General features: G+C 36.6%; 1 protein-coding gene across 1 annotated transcript in view; it reads right to left on the reverse strand.

Annotated features, from left to right (window-relative positions):
- alpk3a (alpha-kinase 3a) overlaps positions 1-9,783 on the reverse strand; it is a 16,899-nt gene extending 7,116 nt beyond the window's left edge. Inside the window, exons 1-6 of the mRNA XM_072695896.1 lie at positions 9,751-9,783; positions 9,223-9,482; positions 8,564-8,602; positions 8,041-8,162; positions 7,621-7,738; positions 5,879-7,250 (exon numbers count right to left, since the gene is read on the reverse strand). Of these exons, the coding sequence (XP_072551997.1) occupies positions 5,879-7,250; positions 7,621-7,738; positions 8,041-8,162; positions 8,564-8,602; positions 9,223-9,353 (1,782 nt within the window). The 5' untranslated portion in view covers positions 9,354-9,482; positions 9,751-9,783. The remainder of the gene's footprint in view (positions 1-5,878; positions 7,251-7,620; positions 7,739-8,040; positions 8,163-8,563; positions 8,603-9,222; positions 9,483-9,750) is intronic.
- Between the last annotated feature and the right edge of the window lie 4,740 nt (positions 9,784-14,523).

Consider the following 14,523-nt stretch of genomic DNA (forward strand, 5'->3'; position numbering starts at 1 on the left):
TTAGAAACAAGTGTAACTAATAACATTTGGTGGCCAGTGAATGTGTGTGTAAGTACATTATATTATTTATATATATAATTTTACTTTATCACACAGAAGAGTCAGGGGAAGTCAGGGGAAGTATGGTTATGGATATTTGGGCTAAGTCCCGGATGTTTAAAATGTCTGGCTCCACCCCTGCTCTCTACACTACCTGGATGTGGCAGAAAAAGGAAGCTATTACTGGCTGTGCCCAGATTCCTGAGGAGGTAGGTAGTTAAAAACCCTCAAATGACTGCAAAAGACCTGTAGCAACAGCAATCTGTGAAAGGTTTCAGTTTGCACAGTAATGACCCGAAAGCGTAAAACCATTTAAATAAGCAACAGATGTTTTGGGATTCTGTTCTGTGTAGCGATGAAGAAAATATGTTTTTTGTTTTTTGGGGGGGCCTATAGATCAGCTCTATGTCCGGATCAGGAAGAATGAAACATATGCCAAAAGGCACTGGCTCTGTGAAACTTTACTTTTCTCTGTGAAAATTTCCTCTGTCACTGGAAACCTGCAGTGAATCCAAGAATACCTCAAAGTGCACCAAGGCTTGCTTTCACAAGAAGTCCTGAAACATACTGGAGTGATCTTTGTTGGGATTTAAAAAAGGAAGTTATAAAAAACCCCCAAAATATTAATGATCATTGCCCATGAGGAAAATGCCAAGATTCCTTAGGCACGGTGACAGAAGCTTATCACGTATGCAGCAGGTTATAACAGCAAAACAGTGATCTACTAAGTACTAATGAGTCTTGTCATGAAAAGGTTAAATAATTCTGAAACTGCAATATAAAAATAATTCTGAAACCTTCAATAGTGGTAACTGAAACTCTTATTAAATTGTTATTGTTTGATAAGTTTATTGCAAACAGCTGAAAGTCTGTACATTTTGCTAAAACCTAAGTTGCAATAGCGGATGAATAATTTTGATTGCAACTGTTTACAGTGTTCCACTCCCTAAAAGGCTAGATTTGTGATTACAAATGATGCTTTATAAACAAAATTATAATTATAACATTTTGTGCCATGTTACATTTTATTTTTAAAAGCAATATTGGTTTTTATCTAAGAAAATATTCTAAGACATAAGGTTCAAAAGTATTTAACCTTTGTGTCGATGTAAGCCCCAGGTTTACAGTTTTCCTATATTTGGCCTCTACCTGTGAATCATTAAAAGTTGCTATATAATTTATTCAGTAGCTTTAATACTACACAATAATATCCAGGTAACTGGATATTACAGTAAGCACTGTTGGAACAATTCTTAGGAAATGAAAGCTACATCATATGGATTGCAAAGACGAGGCTCTCGGGAAGCATTACAGCAAGAAGAGCTCTTTTGAGGGAAGCCACTTAAAAGGCCAACAATACCAGGAGCTCACCATACCCCTGGACAAAAAAATATTATTGACATAAACTGACAGTCGGTTTTAAAAATTTAAAACACTAATATTTAGCTGTGCAGTTCTGACAGCTCCTCTTTGCCACTTTGCCACTTCTTCTCAGCACTTCTCCCTGACAAATGTTGAACTGTCCCGTTTTTCAAACCTTTTTGTCATTGCGCTTATCATTGTGCTTAATGGTTACTCTAACAGACTAAGTATAACAAATGTTTTAGAACCATTTTCTAATCTGTGTCCAATTTGATTTTGTCCACTGTGGTTGGTAAAATGTTCATGAATGACAAAGGGATTTTATATGTGCGAAACCATATATATATATACCCATGAAAAACAATGATTGTAAATTACAAGTACAGAAGAGCCTCTTGGAGTAATTTCTAAACAACTGCACAACAGTACAAGTTTCTGGGAGGTATAACTTGTCTGGATAAAGACCCAAACTGTCACCCTCAACTGAGAGAAAATGATTTTAGATGGTCAATTAGTTTTTGACTATCTGAACTAATTAGTTGTATAGCCATTGTTTTACACAGTCCCCCATTTTCACAGATTTAAATATAATGATTATTGTAATATTTTTTGCATGCAAGGACTGCGTGAAGTCTGGAAACAACGGATGTCACCAAATGCTAAGAAAGCGTTTAAGACTAGTGACAGTTCCATTGGTAGCCATTCATGCCCATGCTATGACAATGCCTCCATCATTTTTTGGACAGATGATATGGGGATTATCAGTAATCCAATTACTTTTGAGCTTGTAAAAATAAAGGAACTTTGTACAAATTACTAATTCTTTTTCAAGTTTTTAAACACTTATTTTTCATTATATTATATATATTTTTATTATTATTATTATTATATTATTTTTATTTTGTACAATTTCAAGTAAAAAAGGATCATGCAAATGTATGGGCACCCCAAGAAATTTAAATACTCAGACTTTTTGACTGCAAAAGACCTTCAAGGAGATCATTGTAGTTCACTGTTTTACTGTGCAGTGATACCTGAATATATGTGAATTTCATGGAAGAGTCATCAGGAAAAAAAAACTTTGCCTGCTTTCATACGGCATATTTTACACAAGTGTAAACAGAATGTGTTTTCTGTGCTCGGATACAGTTAAGCAAATAGAAATATGTCTGTTGAGAAAAAAAGTATTTACAGACTGAATTCCCTTGTGGTTTAAATGGGCTTTCACATTTTTTGATAAAGATGTTACGCAAATGTGAGGACCATCTATTATTTCTCCACAGTGTAGAACAAATGCTACTCACTGTGTGTGCATTTTTGTAACAAGAGTAAACAGAATCCGGTCAAAGTGTATCAAAGTATGTGGATACAAAATGGGATGCTTTAGTACAACAAGTATGTTCAAAGACGTTATGTTTAGAGAAAAAACAGTGCAGAAAAGAACACCTCTCCAACAGGTAAGCACAGGGATGGGTCAGTCATATTTTGGGCTTGCTGCAGCAAATGCCATGGGGAGCATTTTTGTAGTAGAGGGAAGAATAGATTAAATACAACAAACTCTGAAACATTTCACAACGTATGTGAAAAAACAAAAGATAAAGATAATGATAATCATAAAACAATTCACCTCAAAATCCACAATGCCACCTTAAGAGGTGCAAGCTCTGCAAGGTTTATTCCCACACAGTCCTACAACCTAAATATCTTTGAAAATGTGTGGACAGACCTCAAAAGAGCAATGCATTAAAGACCGCCCACAAAACTTCACAAAACTAGAAGCTTTTGCAAGGTACAGGGGGCAAATTTGCCAAACAAAAATGGACTCTAAGCTGGATACAAAAGCGGCAATACTTGCCAAAGGGAATGTTAAGTACTGACCAAACCAAACACCCCTTTTCTCTTTTGTTAGATTAAACTGTAAGATCTTGCTTAAAATGTTATAATTTCCCATGACAGCAGCTCTTTACATTATGTCAAAATGTCATGATGAATAGGCCAATGACAAATCTTCCAAAATTTTCTTATATTGACGTTCATTGAAAGTTCAGAAGGTTTTTTTCTGATAAAATTGTTGTGACAGCCATGATATAAAATGTATATGGGTAAAGTGTTATTTATTGTAGCAATAGGCATCACACAATCACTTCCTTTTGATTCGCAGAAGTCAGATTTCATAAAACCCATAAATACAAGAAGTTCCTCTTAAAGACAAGCATACATACACTTCCCACAATGTGTTAGGTGAATTGCAGTTTCATTTATGAAGAAACACACTAGCTAAAAACGATACTAGCCAGGTGTGAAATGTGTTGCAAAAAAATTAAATAAGTGAAATTGTAATCAACTTGTATTGTAATCAACAATTAAATTGTAATTTAATCAACAGGATGCAGAAAAATATTTTCTTACATTTTAGTGTTATATCAAGGGACTTGATACAATTGTTAAAATCATGCTGATCCAGAGTTATTTGCCAACCCTCATTTGACTTTCTCCATAACATCATCCTCTTTGGCCCAACAGAATATTTGTGTCCAAATAGAATATTACATAATCAAAACACTTTCTTATTCCTTAGTGCATAGCTCTTCGATAAAAGTGAAAAACCTTTACTTCTAAATATGCTTTCAGAAAAACATTTCCAAATGAACAGTTTCTTTGAGAATGTAATAAGATATTAAGATTTTCTATGCAATAGAACAATTGTCACAGTTTGTAAATTAGTAGAGACTGGTAGAGAGCTGTGGCTATGAAGAAAGAAGTTTATTTTAAGCCGTGGGATAGTGAGTAATCTGAGAAATGTACAGTTACAATTGAAATTATTCAACCCCCACTGCAAATTATTATTTTTTTTAAGTTTACAAACTGTAAAGCAAAAAAAACTGCTAGCAAAAAAAATATTAAAACAAGAACAATGTGAATAGCTCAACACAAATTTCTCCAAATACAACACAAAAAGCCACTTTTTATGACTACTGCAGTTCCAGAATCATTCAACCCCTTAATTACAAATGTCTTCAGTACTTAGTAGATAACACATTGCTATGACCTGCTGGGATCCACAGCCAGACATCAGCTTCTGGCAGCGTTCCTGAGGAATCTTAGCCCATTCATCATGGGCAGTGGCCTTTAATTCACTAATATTACTTTGCATGCTGCAACTTATATACTGAAAAGAACACTCTGCCTACAGCATAGCCTAGCTTGGTGGGTGTTCTGGGGCTGATTTGTTTCCTCTGGCACTTGAATGGATTTAAACAAGTATCAGGTAATCCTGGGAGTAAGCTGTTTGGGTGTCACTGGAGCTTCCAAGAGGACAATGGCATTTTGCATTGGAGAAACCACTTGTTAAATTAGTTGTGTTGAGATATTTAAATTGACTTGATTTGGTGTGACTGGTTTATTGCAAACAGCTGAAAGTTTGTACATTTTGCTAATAAACATAATTTGAAACAGGGCTTCAATCATTTTGATTGCAAATATTAAGAGGTGTTTTTTTTATGCTTAAGCCTTCCTTCACACACTTCGCATTTAAGGAATGGCATTAAAGGCATCAAAAATTACCAGGTGCTTTTGATTTTTTGTTGGCACTTCTCATTATAGCTATGTTAATCGTTTTTAATAATACATGTATTATGTTGTTTAATGTTTTTCTCTTTTAAGCAATATGAACTCTTACTGTCAGCTGGCTAGTCGGGTATTAAATGGTGCTTGTGTTTATGTGCCTTGCAAAGTCAGTCAGAATATGTGGACTGGCTAAATACAAGGATGATCATGCATTTCCAGATCAACTTTTACAATGTGACTACCTTTGCCGTCATGCTGTAAAGGAAATGGCAGTTAAATAACAAATTAGAACACACCTTGAATATTATTAATAATTAATTATCATTAAATAAATAATCATTAAATAATCATTTTTATTATTGTTTTTGTTTTGTTTTACTATATGTTTTTGTTACTGTATTATAATAGTATTTATCATTATATTGTTTATTATGGTAGATAAAAAGTGCTGTTTTGTCATCATGCCCTGCCACTGTGCTGTGAGTGTTATTGCACTGAAACTCATACACTCACCAGTCTAGATACGGTGAAAGAAAGCAGCCTCACTCACCCTCACCCTACATTTGCTCATAGCTTGGCCTTAAAGGGCCAGCACACTTCAAATTCATTCAGAAATGTAAATGGAAGAATAAAGCACATGTCAACATGTAAATGTCAGTGTTCTATGCTGTAAAATGTCAATGCAAAGACAAGACGTTATTGAGTCAAAATAAACATTAATGTCTGTGCAGTGTGCTATCTGGACTGTGTGCTGTTTTGTGCATAGCTTGTGCAGTCTTGCTCTGGGATTGACTCAAGTCTTGTCACATAAACATTCCATCTATAAATAGTTTTTTAAGTGCTTGCTATGATGTAGCTACAGCAGATAGACAGCAGTGAGATTGCTAAAGAGGATCCATAACAAACTCACCTCAATCAGTGGCAATGACAGGGTTTTGGACCGAGCATCTTGGCCCTTTTTTTCTTGAGCTCTTTTCTGTTCTTTAAAGCTGCTCTCTGAGGCGTTATAATTTGTCTCATGAGTTGGTAACATCTGTGTATTATCAGTGATAAATCCAGACGTTTGTTCATCTAAATCCAAGCTCACTATCTTCAGCTGTAATGATGGTGGCAATTGCAGGGGAGGCTCCATATGCACATGTAGGTCTCCAGTTTGATAGGGCTGATCCACTTCTATTTGTACCAGCTGTGATGAGGCCATACCACAGACTTCTAAAGTAGAATCTTGCCCTTGTTGGGGATAGCAATGTGCTTCTGGACCAATTTCCTTTTCAGCAGTTATGACACTGGCATTCTTCACATCATCTGCAGTGTCAGTTAACTTCTTCCCCTTTCCAAAGAATATATCCTTCAGAGAGTGGAACACTGTGCTGAGGGCAGACTTGTGCAGATGCTCAGGCTCTTTGTGTGCTGGTGCCTGATCCTTAGACACAGTCACGACCCTGTGTTCAAGGACAAACTGTTCTTTTTCTCTCTCCTTTCTTGATTTTTCTTGTCCTTTTCTTTCTCTGGACCTTTCTTGTGCCCTTTCCAGGTCTTCGGTTTTCATCCACTCTCCCTCCGTTTCCTTTTCTGATTCCCTTTCTTTTTCTTGAATGGTGCCAGTATTGGTGATTGTGATATCTGGTGCCTGGATCCTCTGCTGTTCCTCAGCAGCTTGGGATTGCAAGGATGCTGCCAAGTACTTTGCCAAACTCATTTCCTCAGATTCCACTCCTCCTCCAGAGTCTTGGTTGGGCTGATTGGTAACAGCCTCATCAAATCCATTGGATATCCTGATCTTCTTTCTGCTCTTTTCTTTGGTGGCCTGCTTTGTGCTGATTATTTCCTCCTTCTCGTGCACATGGTCGAGCTGCTGTGTATCATTCTCTTGACTTCCATTGGTGCTTGGTTCATGTGTTTCCACTGAAAACCCATTTACCTCTTCATCAACCACTGCTGGCTGTTTCTCATCAATTGCCTCATATTTATGGTCAACGTTTAGTCTATCCTGAACTGCAGAAAGTGAGCCAAGTTCTTGACCTTCGGGTAACCTACGCTTCCTGAAAACGCGATCCTGGCTGTTGCCCAGCAGTTCATGCTGAATGTTCTCCTTCCCTCTGCGACGACTCTCTTCAATATCTCGACGTTTTAGCTCAGCCTTCTGCTTGAGTTTGGCAAAGAACCTCTGGTGGATCTTGTACTCACTCATTGCACCCACCTCCAATACCCCAGAACAAGAGACAATGCCTTTACTGTTCCTGGCTGAGGCCTGATAGATGGCTGCATCCTCCACAGTACAGCTATAAAGAAATGCATAATCACATCATTCATATATATATATAATAGTTTTATTTTACAGTGTTAAATTTGGTTGAAAGTTTTAATAAAAGATATACATTCATTTACACAGGAGCACAAGGCTTACACAGGCAAGCCTTTGAGTTTTGTACTCTGAAGGTCTAAATGAAATTGTAAAAAGTAATAACTTCTGATTAAAAGTACAAAAACTATTCTATCATATATCTAACTATTCAATATTACTTCAAAATAATAATCTCTAAAATAATACTTTAGTACAATTACTATTATTTTCCTTTGGTTACTTCTACTTTATGATTCTACATACTGTAATAACAAATGTTTAGCAAAAGTCAACTTTTGGCAACATACTTGTAGATATGTAGTGTATGAGTTTTTCCATTGCGAAAAATTTCATATTTTGGAAGGCCACAGTATCGGTCTAGTTCCATATCATCTTTATACCAAGTCAGCTCAGGTACAGGGTAACCTGGACAACATAAGAAATAGTGTTGTGAGTAAATACAGGTAAATGTTTTTGCCACACTTCCTAATAATCATATTAGACAGGATTATATATAAGACAGGATTCCAAAACAATGTTTCATGATAAAACAAATTGTGCTTCATTACTTATTCATTGGCTATTCATTTTTGCCAACCGTTTATGCACCAATTAACTGTGATTAATTTAAAGTTTCTAATAGTCACTATCTTTAGTCTGTGTATATACAAAGCAAAAGTTGCATGCATTTTTGAGTGCACTCAAATCTACCAGTAACAGTAGCATACCTGTAACCACACAGGTGAATTTTACATTGCAGGCCTCTGACACTGCCTTGGACTTGATGGTAGTCTCAAAACATGGCTGTGTTTCTTCTGTCAGATGAGCCATGACAGTACAAAATGTGCTCCTGGAAATGGAAATTTGGAGGGCTTGTATTTTAGACCATTTGGCACTGGTGTTGCATCAATCAATAAACTAATCATTCACTCCATAAACACTCAGAATATAAGCCAGAAACAGAATAATGGGGACGTATTATTAATAAAGTAATAATTATCAACACTGTGTACTCTGGAAGGGAAAATTGTTTAGTGATTCCAGCAAACTGAGAGAATATTAAACATATTGACAGCATTATTTACAGTGTAAACATCTTAGCAGGGACTGAAAGCTTTATACAATGTAAACTCTGACAATAAAACCAGACTGTCTGATTTTTAAGGAATTGCAAACAATATAAAAGGGTAAGGAGAGTTATGTTGTTAGGCGTGCCATTAGTTGGAAACTGACTTCTCAAGTATTTTTTACCTCAATGGTTTGTAGTTTGAATACCTGTATGTTGAATTGCTAGTTAGAGAGGAGGCAGACCAAAAGCAACTCATGAGATAGTAGTCATTAAACTTACATTATTTAAACTTAATTATATAATGACATTATCCTAACTATTTGTCTGTATGTTTGTGCCAATTTTAGCAGTTTGTAATCAAATTAACAACTAAATAAATGGATGCCAAGTCTAGTTATGTTGTTGATGTTCTGATCAGATGCTGGTAAATGTGCTATGGTCTTTTTTAACATTATGACATAAATACTATAAATTGATTATGGTAAATTGCTACAATAATCATACTTTATTGTAACTTAAGTATAATTCATAATGAATAAATCAAATAAATTGAATGTTACTACATTCTCATTGTTTTATTTTGAGGTATTTGTTTAGAATAAAAATATATGTAATATAGTAAGACATTATTCTATAGCATATTATTACAATAATAGTAACTGTATAATGAACTGCAGGACATTTACTGCAATTATTGTCCATGTCAATATTACACTACAGACCATGAGTTTTTACCTATCAACCTGTTGGACTGCAGTAACTACACGATAACTGATCACACAGTCCACCATATCTTCTTACCAAACTGGACAAAAGAGGGAATAGTCAAAAGCTCCCCTACCTGTTTTCAGGCCGAACATTAGACAAGTAGTTTCGGCTGTCTAAACGCGGTGAAGGAACATCTTCCCCATTTTGGCTGCCTGATCTTCCGTTGCTTGAGTAGGAACGGGTCATGGGCCTCCGGGATGTCATTGTCCACAAGTCCAAAAATTAAGCACTGGCTTGGCTTGCAGAAAGGTTCCTCTGTCTCTGTGACATAAAACCAGGCTTTGCCTTTTTGCTGCCAGTATAAAATGCACCACTCAATTACTGAAAGAGCCACTGAAAGAAAGAGATCATTTAACATTATTTTGAGACTTAATACAAAACTGAAAACTTTACAGTGGTACTAAGTCTGGTGGTAAGAAAGACACCATGGACAAGAAAGACGTTTCATTATGAGCACTTGGAAGTGTTATAAATAGAACCAGTTAGTTGCCTAAACGTTTAGTCCACAAAAACAGACATTGACTTTTAAATAGATAAAATGTCAAACTTAATGTTTCTTTACAAAAAAAACAAAAACATTGTTACATGCAATTATACTCACAATTTGTGTGTTTGTCCTAGTCCTAGGAGTGTGCTATCCCTGTGGCAAAGCACTGCAATTGTCAATCATAGCCAAGCATGTGGTGCCAGATGGGCCCTATTTATAGCAGGCCCACAAATAGGCGCAAGAGCACATCACATTTTCCGAATGTAGCCATTGCTTTAAAGCAACTTGCAAGAAGACTTCAAAGAAGAGTAACAGATTCGAACACCAACCTCTTCGACAGTCACTAATCACCGAAAATGATATGACATAAGACTCTGTCATATACTATGGTTTATCTATGGATGGTGGACGGAATTTGTTTCACCACTGGTTATGGCCTAGCTAAAAGCAGGGCATAGGCTTAATTAGGACAGCCCCCTCAGATGATCCTGCCACTCAGTAGTTTGAGCACCCTCCCAGAGTAAACAATCTTGGACACCAGCAGTCGTGTTGCTTCATTTTCCAAGCATAAAAGGGCTCTGGTTACACAGCAGACACACATTTCTAAGCAAGATCACCAGATATTACTGTTGGTAAATAATGATAATAAGGATGTCTCAACTTTTTCCGCCCCCAAAACGTATTAAAGTACCTTGCTGCCTGTCGGCCGACACCAATCAAAACTTTGTGTTTCTGTAAATAACACAGCCTCACAACAAGGTAAGATGTGCTGTTAATAAACACTAGTAAAATGACTGCATTGTTAGTGAACAGTTTGTATAATGAGACATACCAAACGCATATATTTTCACATGTATTTGTAGTATCAAGTTTTAAATGACTTTGTTTAAATGTTTTACATTTTGGAATGTATTATTATGTGTATTATCTTATAATCCAGTCTGATTGACACACCTGACCATTCAGCTCCCAGTTATTTTAAAGTGCTGCAGTCAAATCACTTTGTGTGTGTATTTGTGTGTGTATAGTGGTAAAAAAAACTCCCAAACTGTTGCTGTTTTTCGACTGCTGATGTATAATAACTATTTTATAGTATGGTGTTTTTTTTTTATTTAAACAGAGTAGTCACATTGAGACTGAAAAAGTTCAGCCCAGGCCAAGGCTTGCTTTTCTATAGCGTGCATGCATTAACTTAACACTCTTGGCTCTGAATACACTGTTTAGTGCTGGTTTAGAATCAAAGAAAGGTATGTGGTAGAACAAAGCATTTTCATGACAGTTTTGTTTCTAAACAGGCATGTAATTGTACCAGGTATGTAATTGCACAACTAAAACCAAACTGGGTGGTTTTGGCAGCATGGCCAAAAAAACAGAAATACAGAATAGTGGTTTAAACTGGTCTGACATATTAACTAACAAACGCTTTTAACTGTTCTATGTACTGTTTGTTGTTGCTGCATCATTTACAACTAGCCTCTGAGCTACGCTAAACTGATGTCCTCTTCCTCAAACTTTCTGTTCCACCTTGAATAATGCAGCATTTTGTTATATTCTGCTGTTGAAATGTACACAATGTAACTGCTGCACTATTTAATTGTTTAATCGAGAGTTAGAATTTGAAACCAACTTCAAATAAATCTATTTTTGTTTTGTTCACAGACAAAGATCACAAATGAGCATTGTTCTGTCTCGGGTAGTTTAAAAAAATGAGCACAGGAAAGAGGAAGGTAGCACAATGCTGTCAATAAAAATGCTGTGAACTTATGCTATCAACAGCCAAAGCAAAAGAATATTAGATATTGCATTGTCTTCCACTATAAAATAATTTCATACTGCATGGTGACTAAACTATTTTGTTGTTGTCTGAGAAGTCCCTCACTGTGGAAGGTAAGAATCATGTCCATTAATGGTGCCTAGAGGTTGCCAGAAGGCGCTCTGCTACAACAAAACTAAAGATCTTTAAATGGGCTTTTAATGCCAAAATCATGCCAATACCAATATTAAAATGCCACTGGGTCAAGTTGGGACATTCCTAATTGATAATCACTAACTAAAACTGTTTAACCTTTACATGAGTTACAAAAAGAAACACACCTTTGGGAAGTTACGTAACTTGGTAAGTTTAGTGGCTTTGCAGCATTTGTGTGTGTAGAAGCTAAGCTCAAGTCACTGTGTAATGAGTCAACTGCTCCTTCATTAATGTATGGACTCAAGTGAACAGGCAATGGCTGAGCAGCTGGTGTGCTAGTGGTACAGAAAGAGTCAGTGCTGCGAACTTGAGACAGTGGAAAAAGGACAGGCAGTGTCCAGAAAGAGCAACCCAAAACGTCAACGGCAAAGCAGGGGCTGATGGCAGAGCAACTGAACACGCATTGTCAGAGCCAACTGGTGGATCTCTGGGGGTGGGGCATGCTGTCAGGTCAAAGATACCGCTGCTTTTTGCCACTAACGCTGGAGGAGAGCACGCCCCCCACTATAGCTTACTATGTAGTTCTTAGGTATAACTGACACTTGGGAAATTTTTGTTTTGTATTGCGGGAACTGTCTTGGATTTACAAGTATCGCAATGGTCACTTGCATGCAAGTTCAAGGGCTTGTAGCTTCCTATGTAGTCCCTAGGTAGAACTGGCACTAGGGAATTTTTTGTTTTGTATTGTGGGAACTGTCTTGGATTTGCAAATAATGCAATGGTAACTATAGCCATTTTATCTCTTCCTTCTCATTTCTCTCTTTATCACTCACTGTTCTGTTTGGAAGTGAAGGAAAAAAGTAAAAAATAAAAGAAATCACTAACATTCTGTTCATTTTTTTTAACTCACAAAATCATGGTTGATCAGATGCAGGTGGTGTTTTGTGACTGTGCATTTTTATCATCAATAAGTGGCAGCTGGAACATGATGCAAGTCCTATGTCACTATAACTATGCATTTTATAATCAATAACAAGTGCCAGCTAGCAGCTAGCTCCAAGCGAATTGGCGTATAAGCGTGTTGAATGCAAGTAACACAAGTGCAAATATGGCTTAAAGAATGTAGCAGATCACCAAGAAAGATTTAGTTTTAGTTACTGATAACCCATCCAACATGGTTGTTGCTGCTGAACTGGGTAAATTCCTACATGTGAAATGTTATGCCTACACGCCAAACCTGGGCTCTTAGGAAAGCGTTTAGGTTCAAGGCAACTATGGAGGGTAAGATATATTACCACATTTATCCACCGCAGCCCCACTGCAAACCTTCCAGTTAACTTGCCACATTGTTTGCGTATTACTAAAAGATATTGGAAGCAAATTTATTATAGATCATTACAAATAATTAGCTTTAAAAGTACCAAGTAGTCACACAGTAAGAAAAACAATCCTGTATTTAAAAAAGATGGATCGATAATCATTTTATAATTCGCAGCCCTTGTAATTCTATCAAACCATGAGGTGCCTAGAGATTTCCACCCCTAATTTAAAGCATACAGATGCACCTTTATGGTACTGGCATTTATGGCTGCATATGGAACAGAGTCAGTTGTGTTTATTGATGATATGACTGTTGATAGTAGTGGAGAAATGTATTCTAACATATATAGAATCATATGTTATTGATGTAAAATTCATAGGATGGCACTGGATGATGTCATCCAAAATTACCCAAAACATTCCAGAGAATTGTCCCAAGAACTTCTTAAGGTAAGGTAAGATAAAATAATCCTTTATTAGTCCCACAAGTGGGGAAATTGTCGGTCACAGCAGAAAAAGGATAGCAACAGAATGTTCTTAAACAGGACCTGACCTGACCTACCCAGTTGAGCATGTTGGATGAAAGTTAACGCTGTGACCGGAGAGTACAGAAGGGCTGAACAAAGGTCTCCACATGAGAAGGACACTGCAAGCTGCAGAAAAGCCAGGGAATGCTAGGGGAAAGCTAGGGGAACTATCAACTTAATTTTGCTAAAATGTTTGAGAGAAGATGATCATGTTTTAAAAAGGAATATTACATTTTGAAAGGACAGCAGCGCACTAAGCACACAGTGCATTTGCCGACATTCAGGTTCCATTAAAAAAACTGAACATCGCTCTCCACAGTCGAAAAGCATACATGCCCGCCAACTATTTCTACTTAATTCCTTAAACCTCTGTTAGATTTCAGATACGCTTAAAGTAAACGCATTGCACCAATCATCACATGGTTTATTATATGGTGTGTTTGTTGCCATATTATTAGCTGCGTTCCAAAGCCAGTGCCGGTGATTTCCAGCACCGGCGTTGGAAATCACCGGCACTGACTTTGGAAATGTGGTAATATATCTTACCCTTGTGCGCGTGTCGTGCTGGATGTTAAGGCCCTTTCACACCGATTTGTATTTTTCCGTACTCAGTATGAAAGACGCCATCAATTTACATACGTTTATTTTCCAAATTTGTGTCTATTTTCGTCCGTTACAATCAGGCTTACAACAGTAGTTGATTAGACACTGACCCAGGCCGAGATGTTAAATATTTTTTATGGCGATACCGAACATTTAAACTGCATTAAATGCAGGATCTTTACTTCTGTGTAAGAAGTGTAAAGTGTGGTATTAGTACTTTTACTAAGTATATATGACATTTATTTTTACAAAGACAACATTTTTTCTTTCTAAGAAGACACTTTTATTTAAAGATTTAAACAAATTCCTCCTTCTAATATTTCAATTTTTGCATAAACAGGTGGTGTACAGCTTTTTTTTTTTTAAAGGAGACATAGTTCCAAACCCTTGGGCTTGGGACCGGAAAAGTGACCTTAAAAGAGTGTTTTCTTTCTATTTTTTTAGTTTTAAGGTGAGTAAGTAACTGAGACTGTGTATGTTAAATGCAGTGATTTATTTTCGTGTCACACTGAAGACGCATTTACATCT

This window comes from Salminus brasiliensis, chromosome 13 (genome assembly GCF_030463535.1).
Source record: "Salminus brasiliensis chromosome 13, fSalBra1.hap2, whole genome shotgun sequence".
Taxonomy (NCBI): Eukaryota; Metazoa; Chordata; class Actinopteri; order Characiformes; family Bryconidae; genus Salminus; species Salminus brasiliensis.